The sequence below is a fragment of the Mesocricetus auratus genome, unplaced genomic scaffold, assembly GCF_017639785.1.
Source record: "Mesocricetus auratus isolate SY011 unplaced genomic scaffold, BCM_Maur_2.0 Super-Scaffold_6730, whole genome shotgun sequence".
Taxonomy (NCBI): Eukaryota; Metazoa; Chordata; class Mammalia; order Rodentia; family Cricetidae; genus Mesocricetus; species Mesocricetus auratus.
Genome location: NW_024429184.1, coordinates 6,391,961 through 6,415,757, shown reverse-complemented (window position 1 = coordinate 6,415,757; position 23,797 = coordinate 6,391,961). Strand labels below are relative to the sequence as shown.

The following is a 23,797-nucleotide window of genomic DNA, read 5'->3' as shown; positions in this document are numbered from 1 at the left end:
AAAAAAAGGTTTGTGTTGGTTATGGAGGAGAGTAGGAGATAAGTGACAAAAACTGGCTCCCCCCACACACACACTTTAAAATGCCTTTATCTTCTTCCATAAGAATAGGTCTCTCAGTGCAACTGAGTAGGCAAAGAATACTGATTGGATCTGAGCATTATTTTAGCCAAGGGATAAGAGTCTCCAGAGAAACTGCTGTGGAACTTGGTACCTTCCACATCTGGTATGAGCAGGGCTGCCTACTCTGCTGTCTAACACCAAGTCTCCTTACTCAAGCCTCCCGGAAGCCTGACTAGTATAGTCTTTGTAGTTGTCTATGATTCTGTGTGAAAGTCGCAATAGCCATTTGGTCAGGATCCAGAGACTATAAAATTAGCATAGGAGGGTCTGGAAGACCTTCATTCAAGAAGTGGTAATTAGACAGATTCTTCCAGAAGTGGAAGGATATTGGTGTTCCTCTTACAGTGAAGGGAACAAAATGTACAGTAGACAATGGTGACCTAAAAATTAGAGAGCACTTTGCCTGGTACACTTAGTTGTATAGGATTGTCAGAGTGACCAGGCTAAAAAGGCAATTTGGGACCAAAGCATGAGCCTACAAGACTAAATTGTTTATGGACAATATGAAAGCATGAATATTTTAAAGTAGGGGAACCCATTCTGTTTATCTTACAGTAGTGAACAAGCTGAATTGGGTGGCAAATCATTTGGAAAGCAGATAAAACAATTTGCTCTAGGGGCTCCTCAAGTATTTAATCCAGTTAAATAGTCAAGGTACCTTTAAGATGGACAGAGGACACTGTTTTGTACACCAGGTGATGGCTCTTGTCCTTGCAAGAATGCACTGCAGAGTTTGGGGGCTGGGCTATTACAATGGAACATTTTCTTCATTCAACCTAATTCTGAAGCTAACCTGTCACTCAGCAGTTACCTCTTGTTCTGTTTTTCATGCTTCCTGGTATCTCTTTACTACTGGTAAGTCACATTAATTTTAATTTTGTTTCTCTGTTTTTTTAAATGAGCCCTTAATATATTTTGAAGCCAGACTCAGTAAAATGTTTCTTCTTCTTTCTGCTGTCACTATCCTCTAAATGATTTATTATTGTACCTGGAAAATCGTTTCCAAAATGAGTTTCTTCTCAGTAGATGGTAGGACCCAACAGTGGAGGGCTAAATGAAGTTTGCGCCTTTGGAAAGATGTCCTGGTTGATTCTGATTCTCTTGTGCCTTCTCAATTGATACTCAACATTGTGTTATAAAAATATTCTAAAGACCCATATTTTCTCTAGGTTTAATATTGAAAGAGCATACTTGGCCCTTTACCAAATACCCTACTTTAGTAAAGATAGTGCATATCTCCTGTGTGCTGAAGACAGCAAGATGTGGTTTTCTAAGCTACTTCAGTTACCAGTATTGAAGCCACCAAATATTAGGTTGTATATGCATTGTCTTTTTGCTGTCATCTTTTAGTCCATGCCTGTTGTTAAGGGAAGAATTTCCTTCTTCATTGACTTCTTTCCCTGCCCTCCTGCGCCACTGTGATAGCCTGCATTTTAAGAGTTCTTCAAATGGACCTGGGGTCTGCAGCTCAGCTCAGAGTGCTCTGTGACAGGTGCATGTCCTGGATCCTTCCCTAGCACCAGAGCGGGAAGGAAACAAGCACTGACCAGTTGTTACAGTTGGGTCTACATCACAGCACCCGGCGTGCTGCTTTTCATTTTCGCATACCCTTAGTTACACATTTACGGTAACTTCTTTCTCATCGCCATTCACTGATCATTGCTTGGCTTCTCACAGCAAGATCTTTTGTGCTTTCTGCATTCTCAGCTGAGAAGCAATCACACTCATGGCTGTGGCGTGCAAGCCTCCCCGGAGGACTGGGCTCAGAGTGCAGCTGGACGCAGTGAAGGCTGCTCCAAAGCAGCACCCAAGCCTTCTCTGCTTTCCAGATGTGCTTTCTACAAGGACACTTGTTAGTTAAACTGTGTTTACTACGCGTGAATATCAGTGTATGAAACTAAAATAACTTGCAAAGAGGAAGGCCAATGTACAGTAATTTTGGCGGCTATATTAGGTAATCTTTTTTTCCTATTTTTATTTAAATTAGAAACAATCCTTTAATCCCAGCACTCGGGAGGCAGAGGCAGGCGGATCTCTGTGAGTTCGAGGCCGGGCTGGACCGAAAGCCTCTAAAACAATACAGAGAAACCCTGTCTCGTAAAAACCAAAATAAATAAATAAATAAATAAATTAGAAACAATCTTGTATTATGTGTCAATCCCAATTCCCTCTCCCTCCCCTTCTCCCCTGCTCCCCACTAGCCCACTATCCCATCCACAGGGACGGTGAGACCTTCCATGGGGGATCTTCAAAGTCTGTCATATCATTTGGAGCAGGGCCTAGACCCTTCCTCTTGTGTCTAGAGTAACAGAATATCCCTCTATGTGGAGTGGGCTCCCAAAGTCCATTCATGTACCAGGGATAAATACTGATCCACTGCCAGAGGCCCAATAGATTAACCAGACCTCCTAACTGACACCCATGTCCAGGGGGTCTGGGTCGGTCCTATGCTGGTTTCCCAGCCATCAGTCTGGGGTCCATGAGCTTCCCCTTCCTTGTTCAGGTCAGCTGTTTCTGTGGGTCTATCCAGCCTGGTCCTGACCCCTTTGCTCATCACTCCTCTTTGCAACTGGGTTCCAGGAGTTCAATTTGGTTCACAGCTGTGGGTGTCTGCCTCTGCCTCCATCAGCCACTGGATGAGAGTTCTAGGATGTCATATAAGGTAGTCACCATTATCATGGGAGGGCATTTAAGGTAGCCTTAATGCCAGTTGGTGTCATTCTTGTAGATCTGTGAAGACCTCACTAGTGCCAGATCTCTCCTCCCAACTTATAATGGCTCTCTCTTTTATGGCATCTCCCATCCTTCTCTCCTCTATTACCCTGGCTCAACCTTCCTGCTCTCCCATGTCCTCCTCTACCCTCCTCTTTTCCCTCTCTCTTTCTCCCATCTCCTTCTGCCCTACCCTTCTCCCCCCCCCCCAATTCAATTAGGAGATCTTGCCTCATTCCTTTTCTCTGGGTTACTATGCATATCTCTCTTAGGGTACTGCCTGCTTCCCAAACTCTCTGGCAGTGGGACTGTAGGCTGGCAATGCCTTGCTCCAGGCCCAAAAATCCATATATGAGTGAGTACATACCATGTTTGTCTTTTTGTGACTGGGTTACCTCACTCAGGATGGTTTCTTCTAGTGCCATCCGTTTGCCTGCAAATTTCAAGATTTCATTATTTTTTTCTTCTGAGTAGTACTCCATTGTGTAAATGTAACATGTTTTCTCTATCCACTCTTCAGTTGAGGGGCATTTAGGTTGCTTCCAGGTTCTGGCTATTACAAATCATGCTGCTATGAACATAGTTGAGCAGATGTCCTTATTGTATGAGTGTATATCTTTTGGGTTATGCCTATGAGTGGAATTGCTAGGTCTTGTGGTAGACTGATTCCCATTTTCCTGAGGAATCTCCATACTGATCTCCAAAGTGGCTGAACAAGTTGGCACTCCCACCAGCAATGGAGGAGTGTTCCCCTTTCTCCACATCCTCTCCAGCATAAACTGTCATTAGTGTTTTTGATTTTAGCCATTCTGACAGGAGTGAGATGGTATCTCAGAGTTGTTTTGATTTGCATTTCCCTGGTGGCTAAGGATGTTGAACACTTTCTTAAGTGTCTCTCAGCCATTTTAGTCTCCTCTATCGAGAATTATCTATCTAGTTCTGTACCCCACTTTTTAATCCTTTGGTGTTAAGAGAAGCTTTCCTTGAGAGGAGCCTTCCCGCCAGCCTGGTTCCAGAGCTGCTTCAATCCCAAATAAACACACAAGAGGCTATATTCATTATGAAGCTGTTGGCCTTGCTTGTCTCTTACTGGCTAGCTCTGCTTTAAGTACTTACCCCATAATTGTTAATCTAAGTATGTCTCTTACCGGAGAATAGTTCTGGGCTCCTACCCCCATGGCGGTTACATGTTGACTCTCCTGTGTTTCCCCTTCCCAGAATCCTCCTCGACTCCTAGTCCCTCCTATCTAGGTTTTCTATTGGCCAGACAGTACTTTATTGACAAATGCACAGGCAAATAACAGGACTTCCCCAACACTTTGGTGTTCTGGAGACTTGCTTCTTGAGTTCTTTGTAAATTTTGGAGATCAGCCCTCTGTCAGATGTGGGGTTGGTGAATATCTTTTCCCATTCTGTGGGCTGCCTTTTTGTCTTGCTGACTGTGTCCTTTGCCTTACAGAAGCTTCTCAGTTTCAGCAGGTCCCATTTATTAATTGTCAATCTTAGTGTCTGTGCTACTGGTGTTATGGCCAGGAAGCAGTCTCCTGTACCAATTTGTTCAAGGGTACTTCCCACTTTCTCCTCTGAGAGATTCAGCGTGGCTGGATTGATGTTGAGGTCTTTGGTCCATTTGGACTTAAGCTTGTGTGTGGTGATAGACATGGATCTATCTGCTGTCTTCTACATGCCAGCCTCCAGTTATGCCAGCACCATTTGTTGAAGATGCGTTTTTTTCCATTGTATAGTTTTAGCTTCTTTGTCAAAGTTCAGGTTTTCAAAGGAGTATGGGTTGATATCAGGGTCTTCCATCCGATTCCATTGGCCTACCTGTCTGTTTTTGTGCCAATACCAAGCTGTTTTCAGGATTATAGCTCTATAATAGAGCTTGAAGTCAGGGATGGTGATGCCTCCCAAAGTTCCTTTATTGTATAGGGTTGTTTTGGCTATCCTGGGTTTTTTGTTTTTCCATATAAAGTTGAGGATTGTCCTTTTGAGGTTGGTGAAAAATTGTGCTGGTATTTTCATAGGGATTGCATTGAATATGTAGATTGCCTTTGGTAAGGTTGCCATTTTTACTGTGTTGATCCTACCTATCCAAGAGCATGGGAGATCTTTCTGTTTTCTGGTATCTTCTTTAATTTCTTCTTTAAAGACTCAAAGTTCTTGTTATACAGGTCTTTCACCTGTTTGGTTAGAGTTACCCCAAGATATTTTATGGCATGAAGAGTATTAGTATTAGCTCTTCCTTGAATTTTTGGTAGAATTCTGCACTGAAGCCATTTGGCCCTGGACTTTTTTTGGTTGGAAGACTTTTTATGGCTGCTTCTACTTCTTTAGGGGTTATAGATCTGTTAAATTGTTTATCTGTTCTTGATTTAATTTTGGTAAGTGATATCTACCCAGAAAATCATCCATTTCCTTTAGGTTTTCCAATTTAGTGGAGTACAGGTTTTCAAAATATGACCTGATGATTCTTTGAATTTCCCCAGTGTCTGTTGTTATGTCCCCTTTTTCATTTCTGATTTTGTTAATTAGCATGTTCTCGTTCTGTCTTTTGGTTAGGTTTGATAAAGGTTTGTTTATCTTGTTGATTTTATCAAAGAACCATTTGTTTCATTATTCTTTGTATTGCTTTCTTTATTTCTACTTTATTGGTTTCAGCTCTCAATTTTATTATTTCCTGGTGTCTACTCCTCCTGGGTGAGTTTGCTTCCTTTTGTTTTAGAGCTTTTAGGTGTTCTGTTAATTCTCTAGTGTGGCAATTCTCCAGTTTCTTCATGTGGTCACTTAGTGCTATGAATTTTCCTCTTACAACTGCTTTCAGAGTGTCCCATAGGTTTGGGTATGTTGTACCTTCATTTTCATTTAATTCCAGGAAATCTTTTATTTCTTTCTTTATTTCTTCCATTACCCAGGGGTGATACAGTTGAGTATTGTTCAATTTCCATGCGTTTGTGAGGTTTCTGCAATTTGTGTTGACGTTGAATTATAATTTTAAGCTGTGGTGATCCAACAAGATACAGGGGGTTATTCCAATTTTTTTTGTATCTGTTGAGGTTTGCTTTATTGCCAAGTATGTGGTCGATTTTAGAGAAGGTTCCATGTGGTGCTGAGAAGAAGGTATATTCTTTTTTGTTTGGGTGGAATGTTCTGTAGATGTCTGTTAAACCCAATTGGGTGATAACTTCTGTTAGTTCCATTGTTTCTTTGTTAAGTATCTGTCAGGTGGACCTGTCCAGTGGTGAGAGTGGGGTGTTGAAGTCTCCCACTCTAAGTGTGTGGGGTTTAATGTGTGATTTGAGTTCTAGTAATGTTTCTTTTATGAACGTGGGTGCCTTTATATTTGGGGCATACATGTTCAGAATTGAGACTTCTTCCTGATTGATTTTTCCTATGATGAATATGAAATGACCTTCTTCATGTCTTTTGATTAATTTTAGTTTGAAGTCTATTTTGTTAGATATTAGGATAGCTACACCTGCTTGCTTCTTATGTCCATTTGACTGGAAAGTCTTTTCCGAACCCTTAACTTTGAGGTAGTGTCTGTCTTTGAAATTGAGTGTGTTTTTTGTATGCAGCAAAAGGATGGATTCTGTCTTCGTATCCATTCTATTAGCCTGTGTCTTTGTATAGGTGAGTTAAGACCATTGATATTCAGGGATATTAATGACCATTGATTGTTGATTCTTGTTTGCTTTAGATTAGTTTTTGGTGGTGGTTTTGTGTGTGAGTTTGCCCCATATTTCTGATTTATGGTAAAGTAAGATTATCTATTGCCCATGTTATTTTGAGTGTAGTTAACTTCCTAGGGTTGGAGTTTTCCTTCTAGACTTTTCTGTAGGGCTGGTTTTGTGGATATGTATTGCATGAATCTGGTTTTGTCATGGAATATCTTATTTTAACCCTGTTCCTTTTCAGGGTTCCGCAGTGTTGCATCTAAAACAGTGCTTTCCACACTTGTAAAGTAACAGAGTGGCTTCTTCATGTGGAGGAGGCCCAGAGCTGATGTAAAAAGGGAAGTGTTGCTGGTTTCAGCCCAGAGCCTCTGGCATTGTGGGTTCCCTTGAGTTCAGGGTGTGTCTTGAACACCTACCAGCCTCAAGCAGCTTTGTCCTCCCCACCACAGCATAATGAGGAGGGAGATGTCTGTCTTTCTATCCACTTTTTGTTTTCAGTTTCAGAAAAACAAGTCGTCTTTCCTCTTTAGTTCAAGATATAATACTTGAAAACACAGAGTGTTTATAATCAGGTTTTTAACTTTCCTCAGCAATTTATATAAAAAGAATCAGAAAGGAGAGTATGATGTAGATTTTTTTTCTGTTCGAGATGTTACTTATTTGGCAGTGCTTACAGACGTTGTAGTCTTACTATTAATGACTCTTGAGAGCATTGCATCATAAGAACCAAATTTTTATATAATAATTTGTATCCTAATTATATTTGGTTATTCATTATCTGCTGTATTTTTTAACTTCTTTAGAAAGGTTAAAAAATACATTTGTTCAAAATAATGTTTTTCTCCATTTTCCCCTTCCCTCCAACATTTCAGACGGACTCCACATGTAGCTCCTCCCGGCTTCCACCTGCTCTTAGACTATCCTCAAACTTGCAGTCCTCCTGCCTCAGCCCTTGAGTGCCAAGACTGCTGGCGTGTGCAGGCACACTCGGGGTTTGTGGAGTCCAGTCCTCTGTCTTGGAGAACTTCTTAGAAGCACCTGTCGGTTTTTCTCCCACTCAGTTCCTTCTTGTCCCCCCCCCCACTTCCTGCCCCAGGAGTTCACAGTTTTCATTCGTCAGTCCTCATTCACCCCGCTCATGCTGCTTAACAGTGCAGTGTGTCATTTACAAGAGGCCACTTCTAAGGGCAAGAATATTATTATTCTAAGATGTCACATCATTATTGTTAATAGTCTCTCGCATACACTTCCAGTTTTATTTACAGCAGTATTTATGCTCATGAATTTTTTTCAATTTTCATTTTTTATTTTATTTTTGGTTCTTCTAGACAGGGTTTCTCTGTGAAGCAGTCCTGGATGTCCTGGAACTCACTCTGTAGACCAGGCTGGTCTTGAACTCATAGAGATCTATATCTACCTGCCTCTGCCTCCCAAGTGCTGCCATCAAAGGTGTGTGCCAGCACCGCCTGGCAAATTTTCATTTTTAATGTATTTTTAAAATTGTATAAAAATAAAGAGCTTTTGATCTCCTTTAGGAAGGATTAAACTAAACCATGCAGATTTTATTGTAATTGTGCTACTTAATAGCATTCACTACAGAGTAGATACTTGAAGCAGTCTGGGTTAGTTTAATTACTGGAAACCATCTAATATGTCTGTTCTTGACAGCAAGATAACATTCAAACAACGAAAACTGAAATCATTGGATCAGATGAAATGACTTTAAATATCTTCATTCTTATTTTGTGTTTAGAAGGGATTTGTATGCTAATTTTATTTGGTATTTACTTTCTACTATTTTCTTTGGAAGTAAACTTTTTTGGTGAAAAAAATAGAAGAGCACAAACCCACTTTTTTTTTTTTGAGACAGGGTTTCTCTGTATTGTTTCGGAGGCTGCCCTGGAACTCGCTCTGTAGAAGACCAGGCTGGCCTCGAACTCATACAGATCCGCCTGCCTCTGCCTCCCTAGTGCTGGGATTAAAGGCGTGCGCCACCACTGCCCGGCCACAAATCCACTTTTATTTATTTATTTCCATTAGTTTAAGTCCTGGAAGGGCACAGCATCACATGGATTCTGTGTCCAGTGGCCTTCGCAGGAGGGCTGCTTCGGAACTGGGCATGAACCACGCCCCTGTTCCCATGGGCCAGGGTTACTGTCCCCCAGATCGCTCTGGTTTTGTCTGGTTTGCCGCCGGCTTTATACACATAAGCACATCTCTTGCCCAAGTAGACTTCAGTTTCATCTCGGGCATAAACACCTTCAATTTTAAGAAGAGCTGTGTGTTCTCTCTGGTTCTGGAAACCTCGCTTGTAGCCAGCAAAGATGGCCTTGCCCCACAGCCTTCAAGACAGATTTGCCTTTTAGAAGTCCTGTTCCCGGCAGGCCTCAGGAGCCTGCCTCAAAGTTCAGCCTGGAAGAAAACTTCCAGTGCAACTGTATTGGAAAATTTCTAAATAGTAATGCTAACAAAGCATTTCCATTTTCCCTCAATAGCTCAGAATAGTCTCTGGAAATCTGCCCTCCTCCAGTGTGTGAGTATGCGCATGCAGAGGTAGGCAGTATTCCTCTGGGCTGTCCACCTTGTACTTAGAGACTGGATCTCTTATTTCCTAGGACTCACCAAATAGGCTAGCTGGCCGGTGAGCCCTGTGGATCCACCTGTCTCCGCTTGCCCAGTTCTCGGGTTTCACTGGCGTTCTAGGGGTTGAAACCCAGCCCTTCTGCTGCACACGACGCACTTCACCATTTGAGCTTTCTCTACAGCCTAACTTAGGATGGTATTAACCAACAAAAGCACATGTTTTCAAGTACAAATCCAGTGTAGTTAAAGCATACTTCAAACATCCTGAGGGACAAGCGACAAGGGACTGAGACTGTAAAAGTGTACCATGGAGCTTGGGGGCGCTGCCGTGATGGGTGCAATGGAAACACCTGGGAGATTTCATCTCCTTGACATTTTGAGAGTTGGTGAAGAGTCTAATAGTGTCTAGATTGCTTGTCTTATTATTTGATATGAAAAGGGATCATGTTGGAGCTTGTCCATTGTAAAGTGCACATGCTTTGAGATTTGGTATTTCCAATACATAGATTCAGGTAACTTTACTCCTAAAAAAAACCAATTACTTAGTTTGGTTCTATAAAGAACCTAGATTTGCCTTTTCTTTTATTTAAATTCAGTTGCAAAATATTTATAAGCTATAACCCAAGATCTTTGTTAATTTTTTTCCCTTTAGCAAGTCTTGACTCACTTTGGCATTGTTTCTTATTTCAGCTGTGTGTTTTTTGTATCAGCCTTGCTCAGTCTGCATGACATTAGTGTTTTCAGCTGCTTTGTGTTGTTGGCTTCTTACATTTGAGTGTTTATAACTTTAATAAGTATTGATATTAAAGTATTGATAACTTTAATAATTCATATCAAATAAAATATTGCAACATAACTAGAAGTGTTTTCAGAGACTTTGCTGTGATTTGCAATCCTAATTTATGAACCATTTCCAGCATAAAATGTTTTTCCTTTTGTTCCTGATTTTTTTTAGAAGTGGTACACCTTCCCCCAAACGGACGTCTGTAGGCTCCAGGCCACCTGCAGTAAGAGGCAGCAGAGACCGTTTTACGGGGGAGTCATACACAGTGCTGGGTAGGCTAAAGCTTAATGCTCTCACTTGAGGCCACGTAGCACACTGTAGGCTTTCTGCTCACATCTAGAAAGTGAATGAGTCTCTATAGAAGTTCCTTCATTGAAGCCTAAATACTTTGAGAGTTAGACGTACTTATCTTCAGACTGACCTACTGATACTTTCAAATCTCCACTTCAGCTCATATGGTATGCCTCATGAATTTATAATGCTCGAAAGGGGTTCTAACAAGGAAAGGTTTTGAAGTATTTTTGTATTTATAGAGACATAAGTAATACATGTAAATTTATAGCACAGACTCTGCATTTAGCATCTTTGTTGACATGATTAAATTTAGTGGGTATAATGGCATATGTAATCCAGTACTTGGGAGGCTGAAGTAGAAGGATAATGAGCTTGTGGCTAGCCTGAGCTACATTTTAAGTTTTGCTCTAAAACAGAAATTATTGTAGAATATGTGATAAATAAAAATCTGTGATTCTTAAGGACAACTAAGCATCAAAACTTTTTTTCTGATCTTTCGTAGGAGACACTGCTATTGAAAGTGGACAACATTATTGGGAAGTAAAGGCCCAGAAGGATTGCAAATCCTATAGTGTGGGCGTAGCTTACAAAACTTTGGGGAAGTTTGACCAGTTGGGAAAGACGAACACCAGCTGGTGCATCCATGTCAACAGCTGGTTGCAGAGCACATTTGCTGCCAAGCATAACAACAAGGCCAAAGCTCTGGACGCCCCTGTCCCTGAGAAGATAGGGGTGTTTTGTGACTTTGATGGGGGTAAGTGTGCTTACTTTACTGAAAGTCATTTCCCCATAGCTGCTTGTGTTTGAATATACTTTATATATATGTATATATATATGTATATGAAATAGTACGTGCAAAGTGCTTTTACTTCTGTGAAAGTATATAGGAGTATTGCTTTTTTCTGTTTCTACTTGGTGGCAGTTGATATTTTTTAGGAACCGCTTACAGAGAAAATGAGAAACTGCACAAAACAACTATATTTAGAATAGATGAAAAAGAGACAAATGAAGCAACCTGGGTAGGATACAGACCAAGAGGAGAGCATCAAAGGACCTCCAGAGGAGAGCAAGTGCGAGATGGAACAGCTAGGAAGTCAGCAGACAGACTGACGGACTGTGAGTGCAGTGTGTGTGTGAGTTAGTCAGCAGATAGACTGACAGACTGTGAGTGTGTGTGAGTTAGCAGTCAGCAGACAGACTGACGGACTGTGAGTGCAGTGTGTGTGTGAGTTAGTCAGCAGACAGACTGACAGACTGTGAGTGTGTGTGAGTTAGCAGTCAGCAGACAGACTGACGGACTGAGTACAGTGTGTGTGTGAGTTAGCAGTCAGCAGACAGACTGACGGACTGAGTGCAGTGTGTGTGTGAGTTAGTCAGCAGACAGACTGACGGACTGTGAGTGCAGTGTGTGTGTGAGTTAGTCAGCAGACAGACTGACAGACTGTGAGTGTGTGTGAGTTAGCAGTCAGCAGACAGACTGACGGACTGAGTGCAGTGTGTGTGTGAGTTAGTCAGCAGACAGACTGACGGACTGTGGGTGCAGTGTGTGTGTGAGTTAGTCAGCAGACAGACTGACGGACTGTGAGTGCAGTGTGTGTGAGTTAGTCAGCAGACAGACTGACGGACTGTGAGTGGAGTGTGTGTGTGAGTTAGTCAGCAGACAGACTGACGGACTGTGAGTGCAGTGTGTGTGAGTTAGTCAGCAGACAGACTGACGGACTATGAGTGTGTGTGTGTGTGTGTGTGTGAGTTAGCAGACAGACTGACGGACTGTGAGTGGAGTGTGTGTGTGAGTTAGTCAGCAGACAGACTGACGGACTGTGAGTGCAGTGTGTGTGAGTTAGTCAGCAAACAGACTGACGGACTGTGAGTGTGTGTGTGTGTGTGTGTGAGTTAGCAGACAGACTGACGGACTGTGAGTTGGTTGTTGGATGGAAGGTCAGGCCTCTGGTCACCAGGGCCAGCTGTAGGCGTTGCAGTGTTGGACGCATCTCCTGGACTTGCTGAGCGTACTTCTCAGGTGGGATGGCTCTGACAGATTGACCAGGCCATGATGGTGACTTTTTGAGAGCGAGGGAGGGAAGAAGGGAGGGGAGAGAGAACCACGTGTGCACACACTGAGCCCTTAGGAAGTGAGAGTTGTTGGTTTGACCACGGAGCGAATCATCACGATTGTCCTGTCCCCTCTATGCTCCTTCCAGTCACGTTGAGAAACGGTTGTTTGCATGGGATTAGAGGCAGAGTTGAGAATGTTCTCACTTTAGATCAGTTTAGAGGCACGCAGTCTTCTCTCCTTCCAGTCGCTTCAAGCAGACCACCATCGAGGGGTCCCCGTCGAGTTGCTTGGCAGCTTTGGTGTAATTGTTGTAAGAAGGTCATTGCCATTTGTGAAGGCTGACCACTGTGGTCCGTGTCTTCACGGCCCTCTCTTCTACAAAGTCTCTGACCCCACCGCTGTAGTGCACCCTCACTAGCGGTTCCTGCCACTGCTGTAGTGCACGCTCACTAGCGGTATCTCTTCCAGACGCATCACTAATGATGTGGGCTGTTGGTGCTGTGCCGCTTTACAACCAGTTTTGAACTTACGTGAGAAAACTGAGTTTGTTTTCTGTCTAACATTTCCATCGTATAAAATAAATATAAAACAGCAAATAATGTCAGTAGCAAGAAACAAAAAGCAAGAAGTGTGCAGTGAAGTGATACATGATGTACCATAGTTATTTGAGAATCTCATGGCATTCTTAAGTATGTCAGCAATGGCAAATCTCAGCAGTGCAAAACCTCATTTGCATGTGCAGCAGCTTAATAGATTGTGGATACGACTAAGGTCTTGAGGACCAGGAGAAAACGAGATTTAGACATTTATTGTTTTGGTTTTTCTAGATAGGGTTTCTCTGTGTAACAACCCAAGCTTTGTAGACCAGGTTGGCCTAGAGCTCAGAGTTCCCCTGCCTCTGCAGTGCTGGGATCTAAGGCCTGTGCCAACACCATCTGGCTTACAGTTTGTCCTTATAATGTTTTTAGATTTACGAGAATTGTTAAGTATGGCTCATGCAATTTGTAATAAAAACTAATGTTAAAATAAAGCTTTTGACATGATCACATGTTGAACCTAGATGTTATAACTGTGGGTAATAAATTAGGTTTTTCTTAACTCCTTTTAGGTCAGCTTTCTTTCTATGATGCACACTCGAAGCAGTTGCTATATTCCTTCAAGACAAAATTTACCCAGCCAGTACTGCCTGGTTTCATGGTTAGTATGGTATTTCTATTTTATCTGGCTCTGCGGTTTTGAGGACAGCATGTGCTGCATTCTTTGTATTCGTCTCCTTTCCCCGCCACACCCTTTCCTAATTTCTTATGTTTTCATGTTTTCTTGAAGTCGGTACTAACATGCGAGGGCACACAATCGCAAATCTGAGTAGTTGCTGACTGCACTCTCCTTTGTAACGCGTGCAACTCCACTCCCCCAGAGGCTCTCCTGGAAGAGACAGTCTCCTGTCTGTCTCTCTCTCACGTTCCCAATCCAGTTAGCCTCCATTCAGCCTTATTGGTTGCGTGGTAGCTTTTTGGCTCAACCTTGTTTCTGTACTATTTGTCCATGTTCCCCATGGTTTTCATTTGTTCACTTGTTCTTAGAACTGCACCGTCTCCCAGTCTGTGACTGTCACAGTCTATCCATTCTAATATAGGTGGAATACTTTATTCGGGTGTTTTCATTTGCAGGATATGACACATATGTGATTTCAGGCCTGTTGAGTTACTACAGGCTGGTTTGTGGAGAACAATCGTATTTCTTCACACAAAATGAAACATATCTTTGGTTTTTTTTTAATGAAATGTTATAGCTGCTTCTAATACCGTGACTATCTGCTTTTTTCTGGTAAAATTGGGTTACTATAGGGAGGTCTGGGATCCATGAAAGGCTCCATTGGTTTGAATAAAACTCTTCCAATTTGGGTGCTGCCTCTCCGATTGGTATGATGCATTCCAAGTGGCACTTCATAGGTTGCCCCTAATGTGTGATCTTCCATCTTTACTGCAGGTGTTAACACTCATTTGAGAAGTGTTCAGGGTACATGCAGATTTAGAATGTATATTTATTTTTAAAACTCACAATAAAACTTTTTATTTCTGACATCTTAAAGTCTTAAGTTTAAAATAATCCTAATAACCAATGTCTCTGTTTCCCACTAAAACATAAAGGTGACTAACGAACAAAATTGTTGCTCATGGAAAATTCTTTTTCTTTGTTTGAGACAGGGTTTCTCTGTATTGTTTTGGACGCTGTCCTAGAACTCACTCTGTAGACCAGGCTGGCCTTGAACTCAGAGATCCACCTGCCTCGACCTCCCGAGTGCTGGGATTAAAGACGTGTGCTACCACTGCTCGGCTCATGTAAAATTCTTAAAAATATATTGGGAAAGTTGTTTGGTTTTCACTTTCTGAACTTTGCCACAAACCTCTAATGTAATATGTATTTTTGGTTGGCTTTGCATTGAATCAGTCAGAGACAAATTGTTTACTGTATATATCTCAGAGGCCACTTTACCTACTTCTTAGCTATACTGTTATAATTCATTTTCAATTTGAATGCATTTTACATAGATATTTACTGCTTTCATCCATTATTTCTATTCCAAATAATTATAATTATACAATAATATAGATAGATAACCTGAAGAAATGGTTTTAAACTTATTAACCCTTTTTATTTCCTCCTTGGAGGCCTCGTTTTATTAACTTAGCTATGGATGTTGTTTGTACACAAGGTTAATTTTTAAAGTTAGGCTTATTAAGGTATAATTTACATATAGTACTGTACACTTCTGAGTTTTGCCAGATGCCTATAGACACATAGCCACTACCATAAGTCAGGATTTGGAGCAGTTGGCATTGTAGGAAATTCTGGCATGCTCCGGTGTAGCAGACCTTTCCCATTACAACCCACCCAAACAATAAGTAAACCATTTCCAATTCCTGTAGTTTTGGCTTTTTGAGACTGTCATATAGATGGAGTTGTACGATATACAGCCTTTTGATGCTATCACAGAGCACATGTGACCATTAGCCTTGCTGCTGCTGAGCAGCGTTCCATGTCTGTAGGTGCTGGGGGTGCTGGGTGGCTTTGCAGTGCCTGGAATGAAACCAGGGCCTGCATGTGCTAAGGGAATACTCTGCCACCAGCCTGTGTCCCTTCCTCCAGTTATTTTGAGACAAGATCTATTTGGAGACGAGGCTGGCTTGAAATCCTCTTGCCTGTCTCTCAAATGCTTGGCTTACAGATAGGAGCCATTATGCTTGACCTCTACCACAATTTATCTGTTTACTTACCCGGTCAGGGACAACAAATAAATAAATAAATAAATAAATAAATAAATAAATAAATAAATAAACCACTGTACACATTCACATAGGCATTTTTTGTGTAAACATATGGTTTTCTTTCCTTTGGGTAACAGGGTTGTTTAATCACACTGAAATTTTATATGTGGTGCACACCTTTAATGTCTCAAAAAATTATGCTTAATTTTGTAAGAAGCTATGAAATGTACTCCACAGTGACTGTGACATATTTGCATTGCTACAAGCAACTGTGAAAGTTTGTCATACTTTTGCTGTTGTTTGTATTGTCATTTTATCATTGGTGTTGTTGATCACAGAGATTTTCTGTCTTGTTTCTTCTTCGGGTCTCGTATTTTTAAGTTTCCCATTTAAGTTTGCGATTGATCTATTTTGAGTTGACTTCTGTGTCAAGATTATTCTTCTTTTTCTTCATGGATGCCCACTTCCCCCAGTACTGCTTCTTTTTAAAAGAGCTGACCTTTCTCTGCTGTTTCCCTTTTGTAATTTTCTGCTAGATTTTGCTCTCGAAATTAAATTTAAAAAAGTATCTTATGTGCGTGAGGGTTTTGCCTACATGTCTATTTGGTTGTGTTGTTTTGTTTTCTCTTACTTTGACACAAGCCAGTGTTATCCAGGAAGAGGAAACCTCAGTTGAGAAAATGCCTCTCTCAGATTGGACTGTAGGCAAGCCTGTTGTATTTTCTGATTGCTGTGGGAGAGCCCCAACACACTATTGATGCTGCCATCCCCGGGCAGTGACCCTGGCTTGTATAAGAAAGCAAATCCAACACATTGTGAGAAGTAAGTCAGAAAGCAGCAACTCTCCATGGCTTCTGCTTTAGTTTCCTGGCTTGAGTTCCTTTGCTGATGGACTGTGACACAGAATATAGGAAAACCTCCTTCCTTCTCGAGTTGCTTTGTTCTTAGTGTTTTATCATAGCAATAGTAAGTAGGCAGTGGTTATATGTCCATCTCATTCGTTCCTGGTGCCAAAGAGGACAGGAGAGGGCACCAGATGCTCTGGAACTAGAGTTCCAGATGGTTGTGAGCCACCGTGTGGGTGCTGGGAACCTCACCCAGGTCTCTGGAAGCAGCCAGTTCTCTTGACTGCTGCGCTGTCTGGCCAGTCCTCTTCTGCTAGATTCTTAAGTAAATACCTTGCCTGAATCGTTTAAGTAGTAAAAATAGTTAATTTACTATGTCTGTTTCTGAAGATTGTTTTTACATTTGGGGAATTTGTTATTACCAAGCCTGCTAGTTTTAAAAATGTTAGACGTTAGCAATGTAGTTAATCATTTAAATCAATAGGATCGTTGGTGTGATATTCTAGTTAGTAGTGAGCACTTCAAGGTGCATTTGAAAGTAGAAATACTTAATTTCTAGAATTTTCCTTGCTTTAAGCCCATGTTGGCTACATACATGGTAGCTGGCAACTTAAACCATTCATATTTTTCTATTTTAAGTCTCTTGGCTGTTCCAGTTTGTCTTTTAGCTTTATTGATTAATAAGGCTGTGTTTCACAAAAAATAAATGGCTTTATCTTTCATAAGCTCATTCGTCGTTTTTCAAACTTTATATTAACGTGTGTGTAAGAGGGAGAAAAACAGAGAAAGACAGACAGAGAGATATGGGCCACAATGTGCATGTGGAAATTACCTTTCAGGAGTTGGTTCCTCTCCTTGTACTATGGGTTCCAGGGATGAAACTCAGGTCGTCTGGCTTGCATAGATGGTGCCTTTACCTGCTAAGCCATCTCGCTGTCCCGTATGTCCTGCATCTAAAGCCGTGCCTCAATAGTAAAGTAACAAGTGAGGTAAGGAAGTTTCTTTGGGGCACATGCCCCCGGCTGTAAAGGTTACGGGAGCACCCGCAGTCAGCATTGTCCATTGACATTAATCCAGTTTGGTGTCTGCAGTCTCTGCTGCCCCGTGTTCCGTTTCTTGGGTGCAGTTTCCGTGGCTTCTTCTACTGAAAAGACTTCCTTTGGCCGCTGTGAGCCTTCCTGTTTCTCCTCAGCTCAAACATGAAACTTACAGTCTGGAATTTGTTGATGTTCATACATGTGATGTTTGCTTTTCAAGTGGAAAGCTAAGGATGCCTGGAGTCTAACGGAGGTTTTGTCTTGTCCTAGGTCTGGTGTGGTGGACTTTCTCTGAGCACTGGGATGCAGGTTCCAAGTGCTGTGAGAACACTTCAGAGAAGTGAAAATGGGATGACTGGATCTGCAAGCAGCCTCAACAACGTCACTCAGTGATGGCGCCCGGGCTGTGCTCACCCTTCCTCTGATTGCGTGGCCTTTCCATGCAGCTCCTAACACAGACGTTTCCGAGTGCTGGAAATGGGGTTTGCTGTGCTCTGCTTTAAACCCTGGAATCCGCTAGACTAAGCACCAAATAGCAGGCAGCCACAGGAAAGTACTCAGTGCCACAGAAGCAGGCATTGAGTAGTAGGTAGGAAAAGGGTGGTACGGGATATTTATGTAGAAACCCATTTTTCTGTTCTTGAGCTCTTTTGGCTCGTCTAGTAAGTGTGACTCTATATGGTGACACAGGGCCTGGGCTGCAAAGTTTGCCTTCCTCCTTGCCTGGTTCTCGTTTCTTTCTCCTCACTGGCTGTCATTAATTCCTTACACTGAAGCTTTAAAAACAAAAGGTCTCCTAAGGCTTCCTAGAAATTCAAAGTATTGCCTAGGGATGGCAGAGAAACTCTCTTACGTGTCTTATTTCACCCTTTTATGAATAAGCTGCGTTTTTGATAGGTAACTTGTTTATTGACTAGATTCATAAAATTTCCTCCTAAGGCATTGTGATGCTGTTGTTATAACTCAGTATCAGGCACACAGGAAGGATTTAGACATCACAAAGGGAGCTCCCTTCATGTGCGCCTCTGTTGACGTCTGCTCTGCCCGGGGCTCCTGGATACCATGTGAAAAGCCGGCTTTCTGATTTTGTTCTCTTCTTTAATCCCACCTCTTAAAGCTGCCATTGATAAAATTTCCTCCTAAATTTGGCACTGATAATAACTATTGCTTATTTTTACCCTTACTAATAAGAATGAAAGTTTGTTAAGTAAGTCCTATAAAGGGTAAAAAGCTATACATTTTGTCTATGAAAGATTATAAAGAAATATTCCTATTCTTTTCTGGAATAATTTATATGTTATTTTTACAAAGATATGGAATAGTTTAGCTAGCTGTTTTGAAAAAAACACTACTACATCTGTCTGACTTAATTGGTACATATGTTTTCTAAACAATCCTTTGAAGTTTTTTTTTCTGTCTTTTTGTTCCATTCATTCACTGTTTGAGATTCTTCCACAAATGAACACAGTTGTCTTTCCCAAGCCACGCATTTCCCAGGGAAGGTATGAAACAGCGAGAAAAGCTGTGATTATTAACAGAAAACCTTCCACTACAAAGTTCGTCAAAACTTTTAACTCAAGTTTTTGAGCCAGAGTAGGAGTTGACATTATAAAACTGCTTTTAGACCTTCAAAGAAATGAAAATTTGACTTTTGATTAATTTTTGAGACTTTTAAGCTTCTTTTCAATTTAAGTATCTTGGGCTTTGACAACTTCCCTGGAGAAGTGTCCATTGTTGCTTTCTGTGTGTAGTTTGTATGATAATAAGTATTTGTTCTCACAATATCCTGCATACTGGCATGATTGTATTTGTTCTGTTGATGAAATGAATTTGACCTAGGATATTATTGTTTCCATATAACAACTACACTATCATCTGGTAACACATTGGTAGTTTCTAAGACTAAAGCGGTTTACAGAATGAAGTATGTCAATATTCTTTTGGTTCCCCAAAGCAGTGTTTTACTTTTCATTTCTCATAGTTTGAAGGACTTTTTCAGAGTTCTACTACCTGCAGGAATGTTATTTCCTGACCTAAGAAAAAAGATTTGCTCCTTTTTATAGACTCATATCTGAAAGTAGTAAGTTACTGGAACTGCTTTGTGTGGTTACTCAGTATAATTTGTCAAAAGTGACATGAAAAGACCAGCTGTTGTTATATAAAACTTTTCATTATGATTTTGTGTCTTACATGGTTGTGTCTTCTCAGTTACACAGTGCCTTTTCCTCTACGCACTCTCGTTGTCAACTGAATTTAAGCCAGGCAGCATCGTACTGTAGCGGTGAGGGCCAGAGGAGGACGCGTGGATCTTCCTTGTCCTGGTCCCATCATTGGAGACCTTCATATAAAATTTCCAGACAGTTCGTTGGAAAATGCGCGACTCTGACTGGGGAGGTGTTGCTTCTCAGCGGATTTGTAGTACAAAGTATAAAGTCAGTAAATAAGACTCCAAGATTTTATTACGTGATATTTGGTACTAATTATTCCTTCATTACTTTAAAATAGGCATCAGAGGTATTTCTTCTGTCTGGCTCGTATTAAGTGTTTCCTATTTTAAAAAAAAAAGAACAAATCCGTGGTATTTTAGTTTTAAAAACCCATGTTATTAAGTTAAATGGAAGTTTGCCACCCTTGTTTTTAAATTAAAAATAATTGAATATAGTGCCTACTTAAATCATTTCAAACTAAGGTCACTATGAACTTGATCATAATATTAACATCCTCATTAGCACAGAGTTAAACACTGGGCTTCTCTGCCAGCCTAGCGCGCCATGGGAGCTGGCAAGCCCTCTCCAGCAGTCTTCCTTGCCCTGTCTGCGTGCCCACCGCACATGCCCACCGCACATGCCCACTGCACATGCCCACCGCACACACCATGGCTGCCATGAAGGAGACAGGAGAGGTGGACTGTAATGGGTATACCGGGTGTAACAACTTCCTAAAACGTGTATTGAGTATTGGATTCCCCTTTTAGCAGTTGAATTTAGCTGGAAATAGACAGGAAGGAGCTGCCTTGTGCACTTTAGGAAAAGAATTCTGCTACAATTCGCTTGCCTCAGCTGATTGTGTACGTCTTTGAAATTTTGGTAAATATGTAATATACCTAGAGTTTAATTACTAATGCACATAGAAATTTAATATGTAGTGATCCTTTGGATGTTCCGGGTATAGGTTTAAAAAAAGTATTAAGAGTTTGTCTGTCTGTGGGTTTAATTGATGGCACCTCTGGGATGTGACAGGAAACAGCTAGAAGGCAGGCGTGACTTCTCACTCTGCTCTGAAAAACGCTCTGTTCTGAGTAGTCTAAAATGAGACACTGACTTACAGTCATTACCTCATTTGTGGAATCAAACAATCAACAATATTATGTATAATCTGAACTTCCATGATTGGTCCTTGGTATAAATAATAAAAGAAAATATTTATTATGAAATATTTTAATTAGGTCAAGATACTCTATTTCCTGACTTACCTAGAATGATTAGTTTTTCTCTATATATCTTTTCCATGAAAGTATAACTATTTATGTATTTGCAGGTGTTTCTTTCAAAAAACAATTTTAAAAAATTGGAAAGGTATATGTATGGGAAGTGATTACTCCAAAGAATATTAGTCCTAAAAGAAGACAGTGTAGATGTCTTACCATGAAATATATTACTCTAGGCTAAGGTACCTAGGCACAGTAGGTAGCATATCAGTCTCATATTACTCAAGGCTAAAATTTTAACTGTTTTAGTCATAGCTTTTTTAGCACCTTTGTTAGTTAGATCAGCATATAGTTCATATAGCAGTACGTGAGTTTCTGTGATATGACATCAATTTTATTACTTTCTATCCAAGCTTCCAAAACCAGCAGAGTTTAATTCACCATAGCACAGCATTCTGCTCTTTCTTATAGTCTTGATGTAAAAATAATGTTTTGTTGATACATCATTTCAATTCACGGACTGGCAAGATGGACCACAAGAAAAGAGCTTGCTGCCACGATGATGCCTCAGCTTGTTCGCTGGGACGCAGATGGAAGGGGAGAAGAGACGCCTGCAAGTCATCCTCAAACCCGCACATGCGCACACACACTATAGCTCTAAAAAATCTAAGGTAGATTTGTTGTAGCTTGTAAAAAACAAAACTATCAAATTAACCACACATAGTAACACTACACTGTTATACTGTAGCCAAAAGTCTGGGAAAGTTTCTTTCCTGGTTTTATTTCTATACTATATACAGTCTTTCAGAGGTAAGCATGGATTTCCTTAGTATCCAAGTCACATCAAGTTGTTATTTTCAACCAATATTCCTTTCATAACTCAGAACTACAGTAGGTAATAAAGCTTTTCTTTTGGAAAATCATTGCAGCAACATTACCTCATGTTTGATATTTCTAGTTTTATCTGTATCTTAACAGTGTTCACATTTGTGATTCTCATGTCAGTATTGTGTTACTTGTAAGGCATGATTAACCTGAATGCCATAGGAAGTTTTCAACAGTTGGAATTTAAGTGGATTGTTTGCTGCTGTAGTTTGAATTAAAAGGTTGTCCATGCCACATGAATGTTAGTAATATTGGCCAGGTAATCAGTGCCAGAAATTACCATAGAACTTTTATCTTGACTACCCAACCATATTAAGAGTACTTGTTCCTGGGTTAATACAATACACTGACTTTAATACATTCTCATTAAAGTTATATTTGTTTAAAGTTATATATTTTCTTAATAATGCTCAGTTAACTTCAGTTGGTGCTTAGGAAAAAGTCTGTAGAGGATTTGCAGTATGTAGAGCAGAGGTCAGTGAATGTATTCGCTTGGTTTGGAACTGTGAACCAATTCTAAAATAAATCACATTGGAAGAGATTAGTAAAAGGCATTTTAATAATGTTGGAGCTTTTAGACAGCACCAGACCATGAGAATTTGTCTTTGAACATTTCCAGTATCTCTGAGGTACCAAAGCACTGAGTCTAATTGATCTTTTGATGGAGTCTCTGTAAAATCAATTCATAACTGATTCTGTTAAGATATAATAGCTAAAGTTGGTGGGTAATGTCAGTAAAAGCTGCTAGTCATTAAGATTCTTGGCATTCTTGTAAGTGTTTAAAATGAGTTGTTATAGCTCTCCCATGCAGTAATCTATGACCTCTTTGTAAGTCACTCACCACCTTTGGGTCTCTATTGCCTTACTTACAATATTGTACATTGTTTAGCCTACCTCACAGGGCTGTTGTGAGGAGTGTGATGAAATGGAGTCCTCTGTAAAGGGGTGCTTTTCACTAATAATGGCTGTAAGTGTGTGGATACTTGTAAATGCTGTTTATTTTGAAAAAGCATGCTCTTAAGTGATTTTTAGATGATTTTTTAAAACAAGACTTCCTATTAAAATGCCCTTTGTTAATTTACTCTGTGCATGACTGAGTCTTTGTATATTTTCTCAACAGCTACATAACTTCTGGGTTGTAAAAGTTCCTCCATAGCATCCATGTGTATAGTGGAGGCCTAAATAAGCAAATTAGTTCAGCTCCTTCTCCATCAGGGATTGACACTTTCCATTAAGGACAGCCTGGTACCCTGTGCAGAGTGAAGCTGGCTCAAATAATTCTTTCCCAACAACCAGACTGCTCAGCCGTTGGTTGCATTTGACAGATACTCATCAGCTCTATTGAAAACATTTAAAAGCCTTGTTTATCAACCTATATCAGTTATTACCTGGACATACTTGTGTTGCTATAAATTGTATGTAGTAAATGGTTTACAAGTTATCCTACTCTACAGGATTTTGGTATGTCTGTTATCTGGACATGATTTTGCTATGCAGTTGTGATAATAAAAATTGCAGTTCCTCAGGTTTAACCTTTAAGTTGTGGATGAAGACCATTAATAAACTACATGTAATATAACCAGGGCTTAAAAGAGTGTTTGAAATGAGCTCACTGCCTCATTTTCCTTAGAAACAAGACAAAGCCTTTTAAATGCTGTTTTTAAAGTCCAGTATGTTGAAATGATTGTATGTTCTGTATAAAATGTTTCACCTGAGGTTTTTATAAAAGCCCCTGTATTATCCCTTCTGAAAATTAAACTTTTTTTCTTTGCTTTCTTTTGTGTCTCATAGTTGTTTATTGAGAAAAGCCATAGTGTCATTGCCTTAAAATGTTAGACAATGCCATTTAATAGAGTTTTGTGTAATGATGGAAAAATCTTGTATTTGTTCAGTAGCCATAAGTCACGGACAGCTACTGTGAATAATGTACTAGCCAACTGAATTTTTAAATTTTCATTAATTTAAACATGCATACATGCCACTAGTATCTGTTGTTTTATACATCAGAGATGCAGTAGTTATCACAACACTTCTTAGGGCACATTTTGGGAGGGACCCCTAAGAGGTAGACTCAGAACTCAGTCCTGTTTGCAGTATGTCCCCTAACA

General features: G+C 40.4%; 1 protein-coding gene and 1 pseudogene across 3 annotated transcripts in view; one reads left to right on the top strand and one right to left on the bottom strand.

Annotated features, from left to right (window-relative positions):
- Fsd1l (fibronectin type III and SPRY domain containing 1 like) overlaps positions 1 to 23,465 on the top strand; it is a 61,269-nt gene extending 37,804 nt beyond the window's left edge. For 2 of the 3 annotated variants that reach the window (XM_013118057.3, XM_021230913.2), the window contains 4 exons: positions 10,048 to 10,148; positions 10,673 to 10,924; positions 13,335 to 13,423; positions 17,648 to 23,465. In XM_013118057.3, the coding sequence (XP_012973511.1) occupies positions 10,048 to 10,148; positions 10,673 to 10,924; positions 13,335 to 13,423; positions 17,648 to 17,770 (565 nt within the window). In that variant the 3' untranslated portion in view covers positions 17,771 to 23,465. The remainder of the gene's footprint in view (positions 1 to 10,047; positions 10,149 to 10,672; positions 10,925 to 13,334; positions 13,424 to 17,647) is intronic. The other variant, XM_005076487.4, reaches the window with a different exon arrangement.
- Positions 8,480 to 9,767, bottom strand: LOC106021631 (annotated as a pseudogene).
- Positions 23,466 to 23,797: the final 332 nt, after the last annotated feature.